Source organism: Apus apus, chromosome 3 (assembly GCF_020740795.1).
Source record: "Apus apus isolate bApuApu2 chromosome 3, bApuApu2.pri.cur, whole genome shotgun sequence".
Taxonomy (NCBI): domain Eukaryota; kingdom Metazoa; phylum Chordata; class Aves; order Apodiformes; family Apodidae; genus Apus; species Apus apus.
In genome coordinates, this window is record NC_067284.1 from 49,362,556 (window position 1) to 49,385,896 (window position 23,341).

Below are 23,341 nucleotides of genomic sequence, written 5' to 3' on the forward strand. Positions count from 1 at the left end.
GCTCTAAGTTTCCTTACAAAATTGCTTGCTTTGTAGTCAAACAGACCTTATAAGGAAAACTTCTCTGAGCTGATCTCAATCTAAAAAATGCAAAGCAGGACTCGTTTTCTGACATCAATAAGCAGAAGTCTTTGGGATCAAAAATGAAAATAAGTTGATGTAATTTTACAATAGTAAGTATTTATAAAACAAAGCCAGTCTGGCCAGCTCCTGTTGCCTAAAGTTTAGTACAGCATGGAACAGACCACAGAGTCTCTTCTGACCCTGCAGAGATGTGGAGCTTCACAAGAGCTTTCATGACTCCTGTTTTCCAGAGGATGGGACTGTCATAAAAACTAGAGACCTCTTCCTGTGCCTTTTGAAGTCACTGGGAATCTGAGCGGGCTTTTGGAGCAGACCCTCTGCAATACCAAGAGTTATCATTTTTTAAGCCAGATATTGTCACCCAAACCAGTTCAGTTCTTCCCCCAAGGAGCCCACAGGAAGGAGCTAAGAGGTTAGATTCTCCTTGTTATGTTTTTTTCCATCAGTGAGAAAGACTTTCCCTATGTGCATCCATAAGGCTTACATTTTCTTAAACCTGGCCGTGAGTCAAGGTCTCTTAATTAATTATTTAAATATAAATATGTAGATAAAGTCTTGAATTATTAACATATTACACTAAGAATTCGTGCTGCAAAGGATTATTCAGCAGTGGTAAGAGCTATGCTTCATTAAAGATGTCTTTGAAACATGCTAGCTTAGAAATTTGGATGCATGTTAGTTAAAAGCAGACAGCAGAAATGAAACTGAGTACAAAGTGGTGATATGAAGATAAACCCAAATTGCAGACTTAGCAGGGATTCCAGAGTGGTAGCTCTCCTCCTCCAAAGGAAACTCCCATCACCTGGGAGTATCAGCAGGCAGACAGATTTGGACCTTCAAGGACCTTTTTTGTGTGATTATGTCCTCATGCAGTTTATTACAATGGAATTTTGTTCTTGCATTCAGAACTGTGTGGAGGGGATAAATGTCTCCATTAACAACATTAGCAGCACAGCTGTTTTTCATCAGAGGCAAAATAGAGGAATGTCCACAGTTTTGATAAGCCACAAACGAAAATTTCAATGCAATTGAAATTTTCTCCCTACGACATGGCAAGAACAAAGGCACAACTAGCAATGCCAATGATAACATGGAGCAGCTTAATCTACCCAGCAGATTTGTAGTCCAGATCAAGTTAAATCATGGAGATAAAACTTTGGTATAACTGGGCAAGCCCACAAGCGAAAGGGTTGACACCATGCAATGGTGCCCATGCTAGCTGACCTCTACTGGTTTTACAGGAGTTTCAATTTTAAACAGTTTTGTGTGAGTTATGGTTGACCTGTTTCTATGGCACTTGAGAAACCACTGCAGTAAACACAAATATAATTACCATTTTTTTCCTTGAGAGAGCAAAGCTATAGCTCCTTGAGCAGGCTCCTTCCCCAGTTTATCTCCTAGCCTACAGCTACAACAAAAATTGATAGGGAGCGAGAAGCCAAAGGCAGTGTTGCTAGAGACACTCCACCAACACCTATGAGCTGAGGTGATCACAGTCAGAAATGGTTTTCTAATTAGTGAAAAAAAAATAAATAGCATCAATTACATTGAAAGTGTACTGCAGAACAAAAGACAACCTCCCTCCCAAAAGGAGGTTGTGCCTGGTCTACTGATTTTTAGCACAGCTACATATGGGATCACAAGCATTCCCTGCCAGCTTTATTCTGCTCCTTTCTGTGCTCAGCAATGCCTCTCGGAGCAGGTCAAGACTCAGGGTGTCTGAAAAGGCTGTTCTAGAAATCACAGAATCTCAGAGAATTGTCATGGTTGGAAGGACCCCTGAGATTACAGTCCAACCATCAACACACACACAAAAAACCCAAAACAAACACAAGCGACCACACAAACCACCAAAAAACACCCACAAACACCCCTACAACCTCAGCCACTAGAGCATGCCCTGAAGTGCCACATCTACATCTTTCTTGAATACCTCCAAGGATGGTGAGTCCACCACCTCCTTGGGCAGGCTGTTCCAGTATAGAAAGTCTTTCTGTTATCCAGTCTAAACCACCACTGCTGCAACTTCAGGCCATTTCTTCTGGTCCTACCATTATCCACTTGGGAGAAGAGGCCAACACCCACCTCCCTACAACCTCCCTTCAGGTAGTTGTAGAGCATAATGAGGTCTCCCCTCAGCCTCCTCCAAACTAAACATCCCCAGTTCCCTCAGCCACTCCTCATATGACTTGTTCTCTAGACCCTTCACCAGCTTTGTTGCCCTTCTCTGGACATGCTCCAGCACCTCAATGTCCTTCTTATAGTGAGTGGCCCAAAACTGAATACAGCATTTGAAGTGCAGCCTCACCAGTGCCAAATTCAGGTGCACAATCCCCTCCCTACTCCTGGCGGCCACACTATTCCTGATGCAGACCAGGATGCTACTGGCCTTCTTGGCCACCTGGGCAAACTGCTGGCTCATATTCAGCCAGCTGTCAACACCCCCAGGTTCTTTTCTGCTGGGCAGCTTTCCAGCCAGTCTGCCCCAAGCATGTAGCGTTGCATGAGGTTGTTGTGATAAAAATGCAGGACCCAGCACTTGGCCTTATTGAACCTCATACAATTGGCCTTGGTCCATTAACCTAGCCTGTCCAGGTCCCTCTGCAGAGCCTTCCCACCCTCAAGCAGATCAACACTCTCACCCAATTTGCTGTCATCTGCAAACTTACTGAGGGTGCACTCAGTCCTCTCATCCAGATCATTGACAAAGGTATTGAAGAAGGCTGGCCCCAAAACTGAGCCCTGAGGGAACACAACTGGTGACTGGCCACCAACTAGATTTGACCCCATTTACCACAACTCTCTGGGCCCAGCTATCCAGCCAGTTTTTTACCCAGTGAAGAGTACACTTGTCTATGCCATGATCTGCCAGCTTCTCCAGGAGAACGCAGTGGCAGATGGTCTCAAAGACCTTACCAAAATCGAGGTAGAGAATGTCCACAGCCTTCCCCTCATCCAAAAGTCAAGTTACATGGTCATAGAAAGAGATCAAGTAGGCCAAGCAAGACCTCCTTTTCATAAACCCATGCTGTCTGGCCCAGAGCCTCTGGCTGCCCTGCACTTGCCATGTGAGCTCACTTGAGCCTCTCCATGATCTTTCTCAGTACTGAGGTCAGGCTGACAGTCCTGTAGTTCCCCAGATCCTCCTTCTGCCCCTTGTAGATGGGTGCCACATTAGCCAGCCTCCAGTCATCTGGGACCTTCCCTGCTGACCAGGATTATTGATAAATGATGAAGAGAGGCTTAGTGAGCTCCCCCACCAGCTCCCTCAGTGCTCTCGTATGGATCCCATCCAGCCCCATAGACTTTTGCATGTCTAGGTGCAGAATCAGATCATTAACTACTTTCTCCTGGATTATAGGGGGGATGTTTTTCTTTTTGTTGTTTGTTTTTATTTTTGTTTGTTTAGTTTTTGGTTTTGCTTTTCTTTAAGAAATAATGTAAGAATTGCTGGAGTTGGAAGGGACCTCTAAAGATCATCTAGTCCAACTCTCCCACTGAAACAGGATAACCTAGAGCACATTACACAGGACTGCATCCAGGTGGGTTTTGGATACCTCCAGCAAAGGGGACTCCACAACCTCCCTGGGCAGCTTGTTCCAGTGCTCCATCACCCTCATTGTAAAGACGTTTTTCCTCATATTTATATGGAACTTCCTATATTTCAACTTGTACCTGTTGCCCCTCATTCTGATACTGGGAACTAGTGAGAAGAGCCTGTCCCCATCTTCCTTGCACCCACCCTTTAGATACTTATATATATTGATAAGGTCTACCCTCAGCCTTCTCATCTTCAGGCTAATGAGTCCCAGCTCTTTCAGCCTTTCCTCGTAAGAAAGATGCTCCAATCCCCCTATCATCTTTGTCACCCTCCTCTGGACTCTCTCCAGTAACTCCCTGTCTCTCTTGAACTGTGGAGCCCAGAACTGGATGCAGTGGCCTCATCAGGGCAGAGTAGAGGGAGAGAATGACCTCCTCTGACCTACTGGCAACACTCTTCTTTATGCAACTAGGATTCCAATGGCCTTCTTGGCAGCAAGGGCACTTTTTCTGCACTCCATCCTTATCTTCCATCTCAGGAGACTGAACACCCTGTGGAGAGCTGGTCTGATTATTAAAGATGGAGGCAAAGAAGGTATTAAGCATCTCAGCCGTTTCCTCATCCTTGGTTGCAATGTTCCCCCCACATATAGTCAGGGATGGAAATTCTCCCTGATTCTTTTTTTATTTTTTATATATTTATAAAAGCTTTTTTGCTGTCCCTTATGTCAGAGGTCAAGCTGAGCTCCAGCTGGGCTTTTGTCTTCCTAATTTTCTCTCTGTATGACCTAACAAGATCACTTGAGTTGTCTCTCCCTTCTTCCCTGGCCAAAACCAGCCCTCCAGAAGTCCAAGGTGGAGGTTTTGCTAACCCCCTTCCTTACATGACTAAGAATTGAAAACTTCACCATTTTGTCATCGCTAAGCCCAAGATGGCCTCCAAGCACCACATCTCCCACTAGTCCTTCTCTATTTGTGAAGAGGAGGTTCAGTGAGACACCTCCCCTGGTAGCTGTGTGAGGAAGTTGTCTTCTACACGCTGAAGGAACCTCTCAGCTTGCCTGCTCTCTGCTGTGTTATATTTCCAGCAGATGTCTGGTAGGTTGAAGTCCCCCACCAGAACAAGGGCTGGTGATAGTGAGACTTCAGCCAGTCACTTATAGAACACTTCATCTGCCTCCTTGTCCTGGTTGGGTGGTCTATAAGAGACTCCCAGCACAATATCTGCCTTACTTGCCTTCCCCTTCCTCCCTACCCATAAATACTCAACTTTATCATCACTATAATCAAACTCTATACAATCAAAACACTCCCTAACAAGTGTAGTGTGCTCCGATATGTTTCTGCTTTATGGAAAATGGGATCACCAAGTATCATCGGAAACAGTTCTCAGCTGAATCTCTTTCAAATTCAGCCCTCCTGTAAGCAATTGTGATTAGAGTGTGTTCTTAGATATCTTTTTTTTTTTATTTCTCTCTAATTAAAATTGACCTTGATAGAAATTACTTCATTGCACAATATTCCAGGCAAAGGAGCAAGTTCTCTTCTCCACAGGCATTGAACTGACATTCAAGTACAGGCCCCACATCCTGGCAAGGAATATTTTTATAAATTACAGATGAGGTTGCAAAGGTGGAGGAACACCACAATTGTCCTGTCCTTGTCCTTAACACTGTGTTAAGATGCTTTTGCAGCTGTGTTTGCTGAAAAGACCACAGGAGCAGCTGGGGGAGGCCCTTGACTACAGCTTCCCTCTCCCAGTCACTTCCCCAAATCAGTCACAGAGTGGGGATTTGCCAAGCTCTAATGGAAGATCCTGGCAAAGACCCACAATGCTATGGTAAAACTAACAGGACTGGCCTATGGTCCCTCAGTTGCCTATGGTTTTAATACAGAAGTAATTAATCAGTATATTGATACAGGTAAAAAAAAATATTTGTTTGCATCCTAAGTTATGCCATTAGTTTGCTGTAGAAGATACACGGCCACTGTGTTTGAATCAGAGTGAGAGTCTCAGACATAAAAGGGTATCAATGTGCAAAGAGGGCTAATAATTAGCAGAACTTCCTGGGGAAAAAAAATTAAGGAAATCTCAATGAAATATACCTCTGATGTGCATTCTGCTTCCAGAAAATGCCAATTCTCTTATGTATCCTATATGGTTTTTAAACATATATTTAGATACAGTATATTAAAAAAAAAATACTGCAACGAACTATCAAAAGATGTTTAAACTCTGACCTTGAAGTGCTTCTCTAAATGGGAGATAAAGGACATGATCTTCTATAGGTGTGAATTTGCATAGGTTCATGGCAGTATACGCTAGCAGTCTGTCTTCCCTAAAACATTTAATACAATACACAATGTTGGAAGAGCAAAGATGAATGAGAACAGATGTTTAATTAACCTTTTGATGGCCATCTGATTTCTTATCAGCAGTGACTCATTCTCGGCCAGATTTTAATATCGGTTCTAACAAAACAAATCCAGAGTTACACCATTAAGTTAATTCCTCTACAATATTTACACCTCAGTAATTGTGGTTAGAATTGTGAACTTATCTCCTGGTCTATGGGAGCAGATATTTGACAAGTATAAATTGGTATTGCTCCATTAGTCCTGCAAAACTAGGCCAGCCCACTACATTAACAACTGGTAACTGGTTTTAGGAGCAGCAGCCAGCTGTCTAGACTTCAAGGCTATAAATATGACATTGACTTTTTACGTTGATAAGGTTTCCTTTAATGGAAGATAAATTAGTTGTGGGTCCCTTTTCTATTCAGAAACAGCATAGGGATCATACCCAAATCCTGAAGGAGGATGAATTAAGTCAGGCTCATGGAGAAAGCTGTAGTTTGAATGAAATCTTTGAGTCATGTCAAATGTACTCTTCAGTTAGCACCGTCAGAACAGGACACATGGAAAGAAAGTTCAGAAGGTCCTACTATACACCCAGCTTCAGAGACCATGCATCTGAGCGAGGAAACATGCTTAGACTCAAAGCCACCAGTGGTACCAGAGCTAGGACTGATGCCTGCAGTCATACCTAGTGGCCAGCCAAGGTTAGAGAAATACAGGCTGCAAAATCAGTGGAAGAAAGGTCACTATCTCTTGTCTCTTCTGGTGACACAATACATGTGTGACAACAACCTTCTTTTAACTGGGAGTCTTCAAAACCAGTCAGGCTCTGTGAACACCTCTCTCACAAGCAGGAGATGGGAATCTGCGACAGAAATGTAGCAATTCCCATTAGGGACCAGCATAAAAGCTGGCTCACACACCCACAGCTGCTTCCCAAACCAAGAGCAAGTGTTGGCAACTACTCAGGCAGGACTCTGAGTTCAGAAGGAGCAGGAGCACATAGAGGAATATCACCTTCTACCACATACTCACATTTCTGAAGAGACAGACAATCTGTGGCTATGAACATGAAACAAAGCTTCTGCTAAAGCCTCCCAAAATAAATGTAAAATTATAATGTGCATTAAAACAATTCAACCTTGTATTTCTGGTCCTTGGCTCAGCAGTTTATCTGGCAGAACTTGTGCACAAGATCTCTCAGGTTTCTTTATTAGTTGCTCAATCCTCTGCTGAGGTTCTATGTGCCCCTTGTAGAGGGCACTACCAGGTAACTCTGATCCTCTAAATGTATCCTTGGATTTGGCATCAGTAACTCCTGTGGTATCAAGAGACCAGCACATCCAGCTGAGGAGAGTAAGAACTGACAGCTGAAGAGCAGATGCAGCTGGCAATACTGACATGGCACTTCTCAAAGCCCAGCCTCATGCAAGAATTCAACAAAAAAAACAAGTTCAATATTTTAATTATTTCGGCTCAAGTTAGGCCAGGGCCTTTAATGCCCTCTAGGGCTGAGATACTCAATTCCCACTAAAATTAATTAAATAAAATTAATTTTAATGGGACTTGGATATCCAAATCTCCCAGAAAGCTTTAAAAATCAAAACCTCAATTGTTATTAGAAACCCAAGTAAGGAATTGGGCCTATTCATGTTCCCAAAAAGTCAAGAGTTTTGTATTGACATCAATATGCACATTTTTTTTCTTTTTTTCTTCTTCTTTTCTTTTTTCTTTTTTTTTCCTTTTTTTTTTTTTTTTTTTTTTTTAAGGCTAATTTAATATCAGGGATGACATTACATTTGTCCTATAACCAGTGCCATCTTAGTTCCTTCCCTCTCAGGTCTAATTCTGTGTTTATATTATTTTTTAATTCAATACAAGGAATAGGGATGTGTTTGGCTTTTGCCAGGATTGCTTTTCTTTGCCTTTTTAAGTGTAGTTACAATTTTTCTAGATTGAAATGCCACTACAAGTAGCTTTCTCATCCTATGTAATACTTACTTGGGTTTATCCTTCACAAAATAAATGATGAGACTTTTCACCCATGTAAAATGCCATTGCTACTGCAGGCTCCACATAAGACCCCTGACCCCTCTGGGTCTATATTTGTTTGCATCAGCAGAGGATCCATTCCTACAGTTTAAATTTTGGCATTCTGTTCCTATAGGCCATAATTACCAGCTTTAATACTGAAGACATTAACACATTCAATTTTTCTAAGCTACCAAGTCACTACAAAAACCCTAAACCATCATCAGCCTTAGGTGGAAATAAACCAAATTCTGTTTGATACCAGCAGAGAGACAGTGTCTATATATTGCTGGTTACTTGAAATGGTGCTTCACAACTTGTTCTGGAGCAAAGCAGAAGTGACCCTACTGAAAAGTCTTCACCCGATGCTTGTTTTCATAAGATTTCTTGCAGACAGAGACAATGAATGTCACAGCAGTGGTCCTCCTTCAGTGAGCATAGGGCTCCTGTGCTGGCTGCAATTCTTCAGCATTCACTGGGTTTACTCCTCATTTGCAGCATCCACCCAAGAAAGAAAACCAGCCCTGAGGCCATATTCAGATTAGAAATGAATATCCAATGTCAGTCAAAATGTCTGGTCTCAGTTTCCTCAGCCTCTGGAAAAAGGAGTACTTGGACATGGCTCTGTAACAGCTTGCTACATCTCTGGTACCATTACTACCAGCTGTCCCACTCAGTTACCCACTAATCAAAGCAATTACACTGCCCAAAATCACCTGGTTCCAAGGGATTTGTAAGTGTAAGTAACGGAATTATTTTCCATGGAAAGGCACCTTTTCTCTTGTATTAACATACATAAATGCAAAATAATAACACTTTATCTCTCTTTCTTTCGGATGTCATTGGTGTCTTAGTAAGTGGATGTATTGTATTGTTTCTGGACCTTAAACTTTATAACCCTTCCTTTCTACATCAATACATCTTGTTTAAATTACTATATTTCAAACATCTTCCACCTTTGTTTTACTCTTCCCATACTAGTAAAAAGCATCTTTGACATCCAGTGCAGCACGCAACCTTTCAACAATGCATCAGCTCAGATTAATGCATTGTAATGTCATTATTAATTCAGTTCTACATGGGCATTTTTCGTGTTCTGTTGAAGACAAAAGCAAACAAACAAAAATACAATTCATTCCACACTGTCATCCCTTTGTCCTGACCAGAACAACTCGATCGTGTTGAAGAAGGCATGAACCATATCAACCAAGACATGAAGGAGGCCGAGAAAAATTTAAAAGATTTAGGGAAATGCTGTGGCCTTTTCATATGTCCTTGTAACAAGTAGGTACTGGGTACCGGCTCTGCTATGTGGTGTCCAGTTTTTTGTCACAGTGAATGTCTGAAGTTTTTGTCTTTTTTTTCTTTGTCCTTTTCCATCTGCTTCATTCTGTGGGGATAAAATACTTGTGTTTAATCAGAACAACTGGAGCGCATCGAAGAGGGAATGGACCAAATCAATAAGGACATGAAAGAAGCAGAAAAGAATTTGACGGACCTAGGAAAATTCTGTGGTCTTTGTGTCTGTCCGTGTAACAAGTAGGTGCTGCCTGCCTCATCTCTTTGAGCACTTAAGGCTGATTCCAAAGGCCTTGTGAAGCTCATCCTTGCTAGGCACATGGACAGGATGAGCATGTGGCATGCAGAAAGAACGATTCTGGTTCAAATGCATTCATCTCATAGCATAGACAACTGACTGGGAATTCCTGTAGATGCATTAAAATCAGGCATACTGCAGTGAAAGCTTCACTGTTGACACCTTTTAATGGTAAAAGTTTCAACATTTTACAAAAAAAGTGTACTGAGTGGTTCCATTTTCCAGCAAACAAAAACACTTGGGCTACCTTGTTCATGGAGACCCTAAATTTTGAAACACATTTTCCCAAACATGTTCAATCAACAAAAAAAAAAGCGCTGAAAAAGAGCAGAAGAGGTCATAATAAACATTACTCAAAATTATGGACGAAAATCAGACACTGTTCAACAGAAACAGTCTGTGATGCGCTCTTGCAAGAGACATGATGCTTCACAATTGGAACCCAATTTGAAATTACTTCCATCCTGCCATAGCCAACAAATTGAACACACCAAATTTCTCTTGCTTGGGTAGCAGGTACACTAAGCAGAAATGTTGAAATGCATCTGATTTGCTTGCATGCCAATCACACTTGAACGAAACCGTCCTCCAAGTAATGCAAAGCTTGTTTTAAAAACGCCAGTTGACAATGTGATGTGTGGTTATGCGGGTGCAGGGAATCAGGGACAAAGTGGACCAACCAGAAGTCCTTGAGGAATGGCTAAGCCAGCATGCAGTGAGTAGGCATGCAACCAGGTCACAGAGAAAATAGTCACAAACACTTGGCCAGAGACTGCGCAGGAACCAAAGCAGAGTGCAGTGGTTCTGTAGCATGATAATCCCTTTCTGAGTGGCACAGATACTTTGTTCACAGCCAGGGCCTGATCCTACCATGATTATCAAAACCAAAGGAAAGAGAGCTGTCATAGAATTCAGTGAGTATTTTGCCAGAAATCAGAATGGTAGGACCAGGTTTCTGCCTTACCAGTCATGTTTATTTTGAAATTAATTCCCTTGGGACACAATGCAGATACCACCTCAGCTTTAAAAAAACCCAACAAAACAAAACATCAAAACCAACGAAACAAAAAAATAGTTTTTCTTCTATGTATCAAGCCACAAATACTTACCTGAGGCAGACATTTTACCCAGGATATGTGCCCTGTTGCCTTAGTGTACAGAATAAGAGAGAGGCAAGGAAGAATGGAGAGAATTGCACACACACATAGCCTTTGTCAGTGGAACTGCTTGCAACTGGTATCAGCTCTGATAAAGGCTTTAGCCCTGCTGTCCTGCACCAGAGGACCCAGTGCAGAAGAGCTGCAGGTACAAGGATATGCATCAGAAACTCCACATCTCCCACACTCTAAAAGCTTAAACAGGAACATTGTCTCGGCTTGCTCCTCCTGGAGAAACCCGGCATAATGCCTACATCAGAAGTTTGCCCTTGAAGTACAAAAAATTGCAATGTATTTTGCAGGAACAGTAATTTTTAAGAACAGCTTTAATATTCTGTACTGTAGGAAAGGCCAGACCTGTGTCATGGATGTGGTCAGGATCTGACACATGGCCTTAAAACATTTACTACTTCGTTATGATTGCAGTAGTATGAAGTGAATAGACACAAAACCAAAAAGATATTGCATGCATTTAATGTGGGAGACATGAATTTTTGAAGGTGTCTCTTCCCTACTTTAAGGCAGTATTCTGACCTTTGCAGTCGGCAGCCAGATTTTACAAACTAGCACTGCTAGTTAGTCATTATGTTTAGAAACAGTGCACAGATGAACAATACTTTTAGAGACTGTTCCTTGAATCACCATGCCAGGACTCAACTGGAACAAATAAGATAATATTCTGAGAAGTGGAGTGTAGGAGGGGGAGAAATGCATACAATTCCGGACATCAGTGTCACCATGATCCCCTAGTGCTCTGCTGGCTGGTGGTAAATTATTGGTGTATATTTCAAAGGATGAGCCATTTCATGCATAATTATACTCTGCTACTCATAAATTGAACTCTGTGAGCCTTACAAAAAAGTATGGCTTGAAACTATGTTCTTAGGAGACCCAAAATGCTCATGGCATGAACCAGGTGGCATTCAAAAGACAACTGCTATTAACTCTGAGCAGATCCAGGCTCCATCTGTTGACCTTAATGTGAAGTCCACAAGAAAACAGAGCTCAAGCTCTGGTTGTGTAAAATCATTAACCTCAAACATAGAGACTGTCTCACTCTTAAAGTTCCACAGGTCTAAAGAAGAGGCAAAAACCTGGAAATGTATATGCAGCAATTTACTTACTTTCACTCATTTCTAGAAATGCCAAAGCTGATGTATAGTTTTAGAGAACTTATTAAAAATAAAGAACAAATTAGCCAACCATCTTCTTTTTAAATCTGCACAAATTTAAATAGGAAATAAGCAGCAAAACAGATGAGTAGGAAAGATCCTCTTTTCACCTACCGTTTAATTCTATATTGGAGCATGCGACACATCATCAGGTTCAATAGATGCTGAGTTGCTTCAGGGGGCATAAAGAGAGCATAACATCAGAGATGGGTTTATTGTGTCCCTTTGCAAATCCCTCAGAAGCGTGTTAACTTTCTCCCCCAAAATCCAAGCCACAAGACTCTATATATGGCTGATTGGAGCTGACCAAAGAACAGGGAAACCACAGAGATTTGTAGTTCTCAACAGTTTTGCTGGAAACTGCTCCATTTCTGGAATAAAATCAAGAACGCAAACCTTCAGTCCCTACACACTCACAGTCTCCTGTTAAAGTGTTCAGCCTCATCTGACAATCCCAATGACAGCCACCCAAATATGCTGCACATGCTAATCTGCCACTGAAGGTATGCCTGGATTTTAATTTTCTATCCTGGCAGCTCAGTCAAAAATGGCTCTCTGAAAGCTGATGTAACTATCATAAACAACAAATACATCAAGTCACTAGGCTATTTTTAAAGTCCTGTGGTTTAAAGCTCCTGAAGGAAGTGATGATCCATTTTTGCCTGTGTCTTGCTTATTGTGAAGGCTGTTACTGCTGATGCATTAAGGGTATGATGAACTATTGGGGCAACTGTGCTTAGTGAGAATGCTTTACTTCTTATTCATGCCTGTAGCTGGTGCATGAAGAAAAGTGTAGAAAAATTTCCCTTTCTGATGCTAGATTGCTCTTATCTCTTCTTTTCTCCTGCATTCATTTCACTTCTGCCTATTTTACTTTTTGTCTCTGTGGAAAAAGGTTTGTACATCAACTGTCGATGTATGATTACTATTTTCAAGTACCGATATATTATTTGAAAAAATTAATGAACCCTATGAATCTTATAATAAAACCATTCCCTAATCACCTTGAGAAAGGTTAGTGGCTTTATATGCCTATTATGCCACATACATGTTAAAAATACCAACAGAAGCCCAGTCTTCTGCATGGTAAAATGTTTAAATCTAGCCACATCCATTTTTTTCTAACAGGGTGTGTTGCTGTGATGTGATGTACACACTATACTTGGCAGTTCTGTTTTTATGTCTGTCTGCCAGTATGTTCTCCATGTTTGATGTCAAAATATATGTGTCATTGAAATGAAACAATGTTTTCTATTTATCTGTATTTCTTCTCTTCTTTCTTCTTTTTTTTCTTCTTTTTTTTTTCTTTTTTCTTTTTTCTTTTTTTTTTAATTTTCCTTCTATCTGGAAACCAAGTCAATATCTAAAAACCTGTGTGCAGTGTTGTAGACTTGACATTTGCAATTCACCCTATTGAACACAAAACCTCTGACCATCACAGTTGTTGTGGCAGTAAAGTAAGAAACCAAAACCCCTCCTTTTATTCAGGATTATGATATATCGGTATACAATAAATGACCCTCTATCTGAAAACTCATTTGCTTGATTCAGCTTTTAGCTTGGAGGAGAGTTTTGCAGTTGTCCTTGTCCACTTGATGCTTTGTTACTCATTGTCTTTTTTGCATAGGCTTAAATCAAGTGATGCTTACAAAAAAGCCTGGGGCAATAATCAGGATGGTGTTGTAGCCAGCCAGCCTGCACGTGTTGTAGATGAACGGGAGCAGATGGCCATCAGTGGTGGTTTTATCCGCAGGTGAGCCTTTTTATTCACTGTTTTCTCTCTATTCTCCTCCTCACTAATATATTTAGATTTCTTCCATATGGTCATGAGTTCTGTGATGCTCATTAACTCCTTCGATGGTGCTGGGTAATGCAATGGAGCCAGTTTTCCACTGAGTGGTGGGTGCTGAGGTTTAGGTTGAGAGTGATTAAGACAGGTACTAAAGGATCACTGTATCCATTGACTTCCCCTGCCCTTGTAGGTGCTTGCCTGGGCTGGTGCAAAGGATGTTTATGTTGCTGTAACTCCTGGAAAGAAGTGTCTTGAAAATATGGCCCCAACACTTTCTCCTTGAGATTGCCCAGATTTGGGCAATAATAAAATAGAAATAATATCTCTGTATGTATTTACTTCAGAGCAGCAACCTGAGGTTGCAGACTGTCACATCTAGTCAGCACTGTCCCCTGCACTTGAGCTCCATGGTATGATCAATGTATTTTCCTGGGGGTTTTATTATGGAACTCATTAATGACAGCTGTCAAATGCCTCAGAAAGGAAGTGTCAGATAAATACTAGTTCATTATTCCTATGTCTCAAGATATGTCATGCTGATTATCCATCCTTGCCAGAAGATGTATCAAAGATCCAACACCCCTTCCTTTGTTTTCAAAAAGAAAAAACAGGCCTCACGCTCCCTTCCAAAGCACTCAGCCAAGAGTAGAACTTCAAACACACTTATAACTAGAGGTACACCCCTCTCTGCTCCTGACGAACCAGGAAACCTCACTGAAGTGGGAATGATGCCCCATTCCTCAGCTGCTGTAATGACACAACCACAGAGAAACATTGGTGCTTTGAGTGGCAACCCCTGTGCACTCAAATGAAAGACAGTTTGAAACACACAGCTATACTAATGGCAACCACACTGCAAACTTTCAGCAATACATAGAGATCCAGCAAAAAGTACATACTGATTACAGTGCTTACAGAGCATGCATTTAGATGACAATACTATCAGCTGAGTGGATATATGCATACCAGTAGGCAAAGCTTTGATCTCTGAAGATTAAGGATACTGGATTAATAAGTAATTATCTTTCCAAAAACTATTATCCACTTATTTTTTTGGCTGCTGTGATAAAGGGAAATCAGTGTGGTAGAAACAATGCTGTCATCCAATCTGGAGTGTGGGATGGAGTTGCCATTTAAGTTTGCTGCGTCTGCCATTCACTTTTCTTTTCTTTTTTTTTAATTTCTGGATTGCAGCCCCACCAGAAAGAAGGCTGGGATATGATAACAGAATAGCAGTGAAGGGAGTTAAGCTACACCATAGCTGTTCCTCAAAGAGCCTGTAGTGTCCTTCTGGCACCTACATGAACACAAATTGCACAAGAGACTCAGAGGAGTGATTTTCTGAGTGGGACCTACAGACCTTGCTTTTCCCACTGCCAGTCACCACATGCCTCTCCAGTCACTGGAAAGCTGAACTGGACCTTGGCTCAAGCACCACTTTTTTTCTTCTAAAAAACAAGGAACTGAAAAAAGATGGGCTAAGAATGAGAGACAAAGGATCTTTACTAAAGTCAGTAAATCTGAGAGAAGTTACTTCTGTCATTTACCAGAAATATGCTTAATTAAATAGGATGTTAGGTCAGGGTTTTAACAGCTGAAGCACTTCTTCCACGATTTTTCAGTGAGCCCCAAGTGTATAAGGACTGGACAGTACCCATTAGCTATGTTTAGTTCAACGAGGGGAGCTGTAATAGCTTCAATTCCACCACCCTCCAGCATTTTCCACCCACTCTAACCACACTGGGATCTAAAAGAAGGACCCTTTCATTTTTTGTTGGAGAAGGACCATTACTAGCAGAGAGGAGCAGTGTGTGGTACAGACAAGCTCAAACAGCAACACTTCTAGGAGCAGCAGACACAAGCAGTATAAATGGAGCAGTGATGAAACCAGGCAATTAAGCCAAAGATCCAAAAAATAAGCCTGTAATGTTGTTTTTCAGGCTAACTACTTATTAGTCCCTTTTCATCAAAGCTGAGCACAACAGCATGCTCCTCAGGTGACAAGTGAAGGAGGATGCAGGGGAGGTTTTGGGTGAATCAGAGTTTCAGGGGCAACCTCCTCTGTCACTGCTTCAAATAATTGATTTTCTGCTCCCAGGGTAACAAATGATGCCCGGGAAAATGAAATGGATGAGAACCTTGAGCAGGTCAGCGGCATAATTGGCAACTTACGTCACATGGCCCTGGACATGGGCAATGAGATCGACACACAGAATCGCCAGATTGACAGGATCATGGAGAAGGTAAGAGCTGACATTTCTAAGAGGACTGCAAAAGGGGCTGTGTTCTCCCTTCTGCAAGCAAAGGCTATGCATGCTGCAACTTCTCTTCAGCTCAAAAAAGGACAAGGGACAGAAACAGCTGGAGCTTTTCTCTCTTCTTCCTCCAAATACTTGGGCCAAAGCAGAGACCACTGCTGTGGATCTTCAGTAACCTCCAGTGCAGACTGGGTCAAACCCACACTGTTGGGTTCACCAGACTACAGCTGATGAGGAGACCTCTTAGCACAAATCAAGGCTCCTTTTGCAAAAAACATTTGTGAAAGGAGAAATGCTCTGATCTGTGCAGAACTGCAGGGCTTGGGTCTGAATGCCCTGGCACTTCCTGCTAAGTTTCAAGCTTTCCTGGGCTTTCCTTCCCTTGGAAATTCCGTGAGCAGTAGAGAATTGGATCACCTGTTTGGAGGACCAGTCCCAAAAAGAAGATGGGCATTTATTAAGCAAGGTTTTGCTGCATAGTAACAGTGCAGCCAGTCTTGGGCTGCCTGCTTATAACCACATTAGGACAGAAATCTACCAATTCTCTCAATGTGTTTGTGTGTTGGTGTGTATAAATAGGTATAAAAAATATATATCTAAAAATAACTAAGGCTCAGCATTACTATGGCAAAATCACCACCTAAAAAGGCAGAGAGCACAGTGCCAGTGCCAGACCTGCATTGCAGATTCCTGAAGCAGATAGCAGCACCCTCCAAACCTGGCTGGGAGCTCACTGCCATCCTCAGATCCCAAGATCTGTGAGCCATCTGCATTCACACTGGCAGAGCTCCAGGCACAGCCAGGCTGAAGAGACATAAGAGGCTAGATCTTCATCTGGTGTAAAATGAATACAACACTCGACTTCGGCTGAGATTTACACCACCTGAGGATCTAACCCAAGGACTTATATGTACTGCTTAAGAGTTAATGCTGACCTTAAGTGGTAGATCTTATACTCGTGAGCCTTTTTACACGTGCAGTCCTCCTCACATGAGCAGGGTGCCCCTGCCTACTTTTCATGTCAGTTAACTACAGCAAAGGCTAGTGAAAAAACTGAAGAAAATACTGCATTGAGGGATTCACCCAGATAGCTCTCCTTACTGGAGTCTGACTCCAGAGAGAACTGGGTGAAGTATATATTGCCTTAAAAGTAGGAAGCTCACCTCTGACAGAGTGTCACATAACATGGTAGCATTGGTCACATAACTTGGCTCAGCGTTGGTCAAAAGCTTTATTTTATAAAGCTGCACCTGTTAGTTTGACTGTATTGAGAAATGCACAGTATTGCTGTGATGCCACTCTGCAGCATTTCATATTTCTGGGGGAAAAAAGGAGTTGGGTGGAGGAGGATTTACTGCTGTTATTCATATGGAAAGCACTAGAAAGCAGCACAACTATCCAGATTGTGAGAAGGGACTGGAAGATTATATAGCCTACATCATAACTACCTCTGAATAAGAAGTGTAGAACATGCATTACTGCATACTAGCAGCTACCCTGCTCATGACATTACATAGTGGCAGGAGATACACCCTGTGGATGGAAATCAGCTGCCTCCTTTCTGTGCCTGAAGTATACTATCACAAACTACAGCAAGCCTAACAAGTTATTGCTATCCTATCAGTTCAGTGCTTTCAGACATCTGGATTTTTAAAACATTGACCAGATCCTTTGTGCATATGAAGCTCTTGGGCCAAATCCCTAGGCAGTGCATGCTGAAAGCAGTTAGCTGAGGGACTGGCCATCCACATCTATGCTTTCCTGTTACAGTGACATTTCATACAGCCATAAAAAACAACATTGCAAGCTGATGGGATTCATTAAATCCAGCCTCGAAGGCAGGTCTCATCAGATAGAGCCCTTGGCTAAAGAACTGTGAGTCATTTCTGAAAGAGGGACTTGCAGTGTACACAGAGGAGTTGTCGTGAAAGCAGCTCAAAAACAAGACAGTCTTCAGTCTTGGTGAAAATCTGTCACATTTTTCAGAGTAAGGATGCATAGTAATGAGATACTAGAAAAAGAAACACAATATATTAGGAACACCCTCCATAAAAGATGGAAGTGACTCAGCCAGATAATACTGAGCCCACAAATGCATATACCTCCATTTTGCAATGAAATATGCTGACAGACCATCATCCCCAGCTAGGGGTGGGCATACAGCATTGCTGGAGTTGTTCTCTTTTCCTGACCAGCTGGAGCACTGTGCTTTTGACCAGTTATGATCATTAGAATGACCCTTGGCTGGCACACTCCCATGGACTTCGATGCAACATCATTCATGAGTTAGAACTCAGTATGCCTATTTAGGAACATTATGTTTCATCAATATTCAATCAATATTTCTGTGTTTCATGACAAACATAGCTGTTTCCAAAATCATTAACTTGGTTTTTAAGTAGTCTTTTGGCAAAAGCACACAAAACTGTAGAGTGGCTGACAAGGTCAAACTCCTGGCTAAAATAAAGAGGTGTGGCTTATAATGAATAGTGATGTTGATTTATGTGTGTTGATGATCTGGCACATGCTACTGTACTAAAAATACACATCTACATAGCATTTGCCAAAATAATTATGGAGAAAAGCCCAAGGTATTTAAGAATGATTTATTGCTCATTAGTTTGATCCTTTTAAAAGGATTTAAAAATGTACGTAGGAAAGTTGCTTTGGCATTCTGTCTTTGCAAATTAGAGATTTAAAATAAATCTGTACAATTGGATACACCCCAGAGATGTGGAAACCATTACCAAATCTAACAAAATACAGCCATCAAGGCACAGAAGAATTTGCTATTGGAGTTCATGCTTTTAAAGCAGTAACACAATTCTCGCCTTCCCCACAGGTGTGATTTTAGAGATTGAAAACATTTTCTATCTGGTCTGCTAGCAAAAGTTGGCATAGCAACATAGGCTTGAATGGAGCTTTGCCAAGTTTTGTCAGCTAAAACAATGTCTTCAGTCTTCAAAACTAACTTCTGCAGAGCTACACAAAGCCATGATCAAAGTGTCTTCTCAGAGAGAACTCCTAAACCTCCCTAGTGGTGGTAGTTTACTTAAAGCATTTGATAAGCATGGCAAGTGTTACCCCATGGAAGACAGTGAAGTTAACAGTTCAGCCTATGCTGGACTAAATTCTAGTTTGATTGCTTCAAATAAGGCAGAAGCCCTGCCTTTTCTTAATTCCTGCTTCTGCTGCCCAACAATAGAGGTTACTCTATCTTGCAACTACACTGGTGAACTTTGTTGGGAGAAGGAAGACATCACTCACACCTATTCCCTTCCTTTCAACCGTAAAGCAAAAGCATCCAGACTGATGCATTTTCAAATAAATTTATCTTTGCTGGCATTCCCTGTATCAGATGATCTAAATTCCCCGCTTCAGCAATTCTCTACACTGACCAGAATTTTAGTTTTGACTGTGCCTTGTGATCTAAACTACAACTGAGTGCAGGTCCACTGAATCTCAGGGAGCACTGAACTTTTTCACCAGTGAAATCCACGTGCACATCAACAGTTATCATCCTGTTGTCCATATTGCTAGCACTACCAGTAGCACCAGCTACAGATCTGGCATAGCATTTACAAGAATTCAGTGAAGCTGAATATGAACTTAAAAGCTCTGCTCAAAGGCTACCTGAAGCTCCACAAAACCAGCAAATCTGTAATTTCCTTTTGGGTCCCTAAAGCCACTACAAAAAAAAAGGTCTTCATTATTTTCAAGCTGTTTTTTTTCCTGCTCTAGCCAAAATTGGGAAGCAAACATTGAGCATTGTAATTGTTCTCTTCCTGCCCTGTATTCACCTGTTTCTTTCCTTTGTGTTTCCCTAGGCTGATTCCAACAAAACTAGGATTGATGAAGCCAACCAGCGTGCAACAAAGATGCTGGGCAGTGGTTAAATGCAGCAAAGTGCATTTTCTTTTAGTGCTGCCCAACAGGGCAGTACCTTCATGCTTTGATCATGGTATTTACCTACTAGGTTTGCACACATGCACATATCAGCCCCATTGTAAATGTTGTCCTGTGTAGTTTGTCAGCTTTCCAAAAATGATACTTGTAATTATTTTTTTCTAGATATCTTTCTTTCCAAAGGTTGTACATAGTGCTGATTTGATGGCTATAGCTCACTATGATGTTTTTTGGGATTTTTCCTTTCCTTCTTTCCATTTTGGATTACTTTCCTTTTTTTCCCCTCTCCTTTTTTTTTTTTTTTTTTTTTTTTAATGATGTTTGCTGAATGACAACACTGTTGGAATGCTAAACGTGCTGTTAACCTTTAAATATACAGTATTGTTCTTGTAAAACTGTGACATTCCACAGAGCTACTGCCATGCTCCTGTCTTTGGGTATCATGATGTTTAAGCACTTAAACCTGCTGTCTTCAGTTCTTCATTGCCATTATCTGTCGTTACGATTTCATGATTAGACAATGTGAAATTATATTACTATAACAAGCATTGCACTAAAAAGTGATGTGATTTATGCATTTATGCATGAGGAATAAATAGACGTTTAGACTCCTACTTAAACAAGAATTTTCCCATGGCAGTAGCACACCAACAATGACAACAAAAGCATGCTCAGTATTCGGACTCTTTTGGGACTATGTTATACCAGCAAGTTTGCAGTCGTGCCACTTTTTTCTTGTTGATATATATATATAGTTATTAACCATGATCATTTTTTTTTTTATTATGAAAAAAGAGGGATTTGGCACTCACCATTTAGCCATTGCCAGCAAAATAAAAGCTTGGCTGAAAATATGTCAAAGACAAAAAGAAACAAGTGTAATATATTGGGTTTGTCTTGCTGCTTTTGAAGACTATCTTTTGGAGGAGACGACTACCATAAGAAATGGTGCAAAGAAACGTAATTTTTATAAGGCTCTCTCTTACTAGTCGCTATCCCCATGTGGTTTGTTATTGGTACAGTTCTCTGTTGCTTACCTAGAGCTATGCACACCAAATCGCTGAGATGTTTAGTAGCTGATTTAATTAAAAAATAATAAAAAACCTAAATGAATGAACTCTAGATAAACTGTGAGATAAATATAATTTACAGCATGTAATATGAAATTCCTTATGTCTCCTGTCAGTTTGTGAAGTGATTGACATTTTGTAGCTAGTTTAAAAATTATTAAAAATTATAGATCTCAGAATCCATGCTTGCTTTATCCATTTGTTGCCCTATGTTCCAGTGACACCTAGTTATTTGCCCCTTACCTGAGAAAAGGAGAAGTGCAGTCTAAAGACTCTTTACAAGCTGGATCTGTATTACATGGGAAATTAAGACTTCTGCTTGCAATACTGTGTAAAAGTAACTCCTCTAAAAATGGCATTTTTCACTCAGCACATTCCAAGTGAATATTATTTTAAATAACCTGGCTTGTATTGCCAAACACTGAATCAAAATAAATTATCTTTTTCAAGGTAAAGAAAAAAATGAAATAAATGTTATGGTGCAGAAGGATACAGTTCCTTAGTCAATAAATTCTCTTCCTGTAGTGGATCTAGCCATGTCCTAATACACCTCTTTTCAAGGGGACACTTTGAACTACAGACTTTGTATAGTCTGCTAAGAATAATTTTCTCAAATGACTAGCAACAGCTAGTGTTTACTGCCATTGAAAAATGTTATCATATTTCCCCAGGGGGTTTTTCCCTATATGGACAAATTAAAATTAATTCTGCATGAGTGACAGTTCACTCATGTGTCTCACATGGCCCTAAGTCAAAACACACAAAGAACATGAAGGCTTGCATAATTAAAATTGCGTGATAATGTAGACAAGCTGTATTTTCTTTAGCAGCTTTTTATTTTTAGTATCTATTAAAAATTCATTTATGCAAATATTTTTCCCCCACTACTTCAAACGAAAGAGCAAACTTGAAGCAAACATTTTAAAACAGCTGACCATTTCCAATGCTGTTTATTCAGGGATTCTAGTATTTCTGACAGCACTACCATTCTGCAATATCAAAGCCTACTGAAGGAGGGAAGTAATTGTACTGGGAAATATGTCAGTATGAGAACATACAAATACATGGGTATTTGAGAAGGGCAAGAAACACATGAGAAAGTAATGAAGACATTACTTGAGGTATTGTTCTCATCTGTTTGACAAGAATGCATCTTATCTGAAGATGACCATACTTCCAAAAGCCATCAAAGCTGATAAAAAAAATATAAGCTGCTGTTGTGAAGGAAATAATTATGTTTTGACATCTGTTTTTGTCTTGAACAAAGATCAAAAACCAAACTATTGGAACTTTTTTGCCAAATGGAAAGTTTAAAGGATAGAAATATTGAAATGTTTCACTGCATTTGTCTTTGTATCTTCCTCCACTGTATGCAGGGTCTCTTAGGAGCTGTCTGGAAATTACTTAAGTAAATAAGTATAATGTATTGCATTTCTCTGATGTTTTATGGAAACTGACTTCTCTAGTGCTAATTATTCTTGAAATAACTCAAAGAAAGGCTCAATCTCATACAAGTTTGTTATTAGAACAATCCACTTTTATTTGTTAAGTTTTGCATACACCAAATCCCTGTTGTAGTAGCTGACTCAACAGAAAAAAAGACATTTAAAACCAAACATTGTCTTTTTTCCCCTTTTGCCCCTCTGGTCAGCCCGTTTCCCATTATATGCTGCAGGCTTTCCCTGAGGCTGAACAAGCACAGTGCAAAATTACCTGCTGGAGGGACAAGGTTCACTAGAAGGAAAGAGACATAGCAAAAAGCTGGAACTACAATTCCCATAGAATAAAATGGTTACACTGATTGTGGAAACAGAAATGAGCTAGATTTTTCTGAAAGAAAACCTTTCTTTTCCTGGTAAGAAATTTCTGCTTGACCATATTTTATATTTTTATATTTTATTTTCTCTTTGTACCAGTGCCATCTGGAAATCCAGGTTTGAGAGGAAAAAAATAAATGAGGGAGATCAAAGAGACAAAGCTTCATAAAATATCACTTAAGTCTAGACTCTCAATTCAATTAAACCAGCAGCTTCTGTGCAACATAGCAAAACACTCATATTGGTGTTGGTTTGAGTAGTTAAAGGGAAAACATCTTTTCATATTCTCAAGTGCCAGAGCTGAATGAACTATCCAGCAGGATTACTTAAAATTCTGCTTCAAAACTGAAGTCCAGTTAAAAGGCAAATTTCTGTTAAACTCTAGTAATCCACAGTTTATGACCCCTTTCATGCCATCCTCCTAGTTTTCTAGTCTAGACTGAAAATGGAAATATCAAAATAATATCAAGGAATGATATTTGAATGTTATTCCTCAACAGAACAAAATAAATAGTACAATATAAAAAAAAAATAATAATATGAAAGACTAGCTGGAGTG

General features: G+C 40.5%; 1 protein-coding gene across 1 annotated transcript in view; it reads left to right on the plus strand.

The window, feature by feature from the left end:
- SNAP25 (synaptosome associated protein 25) overlaps positions 1-21,144 on the plus strand; it is a 65,983-nt gene extending 44,839 nt beyond the window's left edge. Inside the window, exons 5-8 of the mRNA XM_051614855.1 lie at positions 9,435-9,552; positions 13,567-13,692; positions 15,830-15,974; positions 19,817-21,144. Coding sequence (XP_051470815.1) covers positions 9,435-9,552; positions 13,567-13,692; positions 15,830-15,974; positions 19,817-19,885 — 458 coding nt within the window. The 3' untranslated portion in view covers positions 19,886-21,144. The remainder of the gene's footprint in view (positions 1-9,434; positions 9,553-13,566; positions 13,693-15,829; positions 15,975-19,816) is intronic.
- The last annotated feature ends 2,197 nt before the right edge of the window (positions 21,145-23,341 follow it).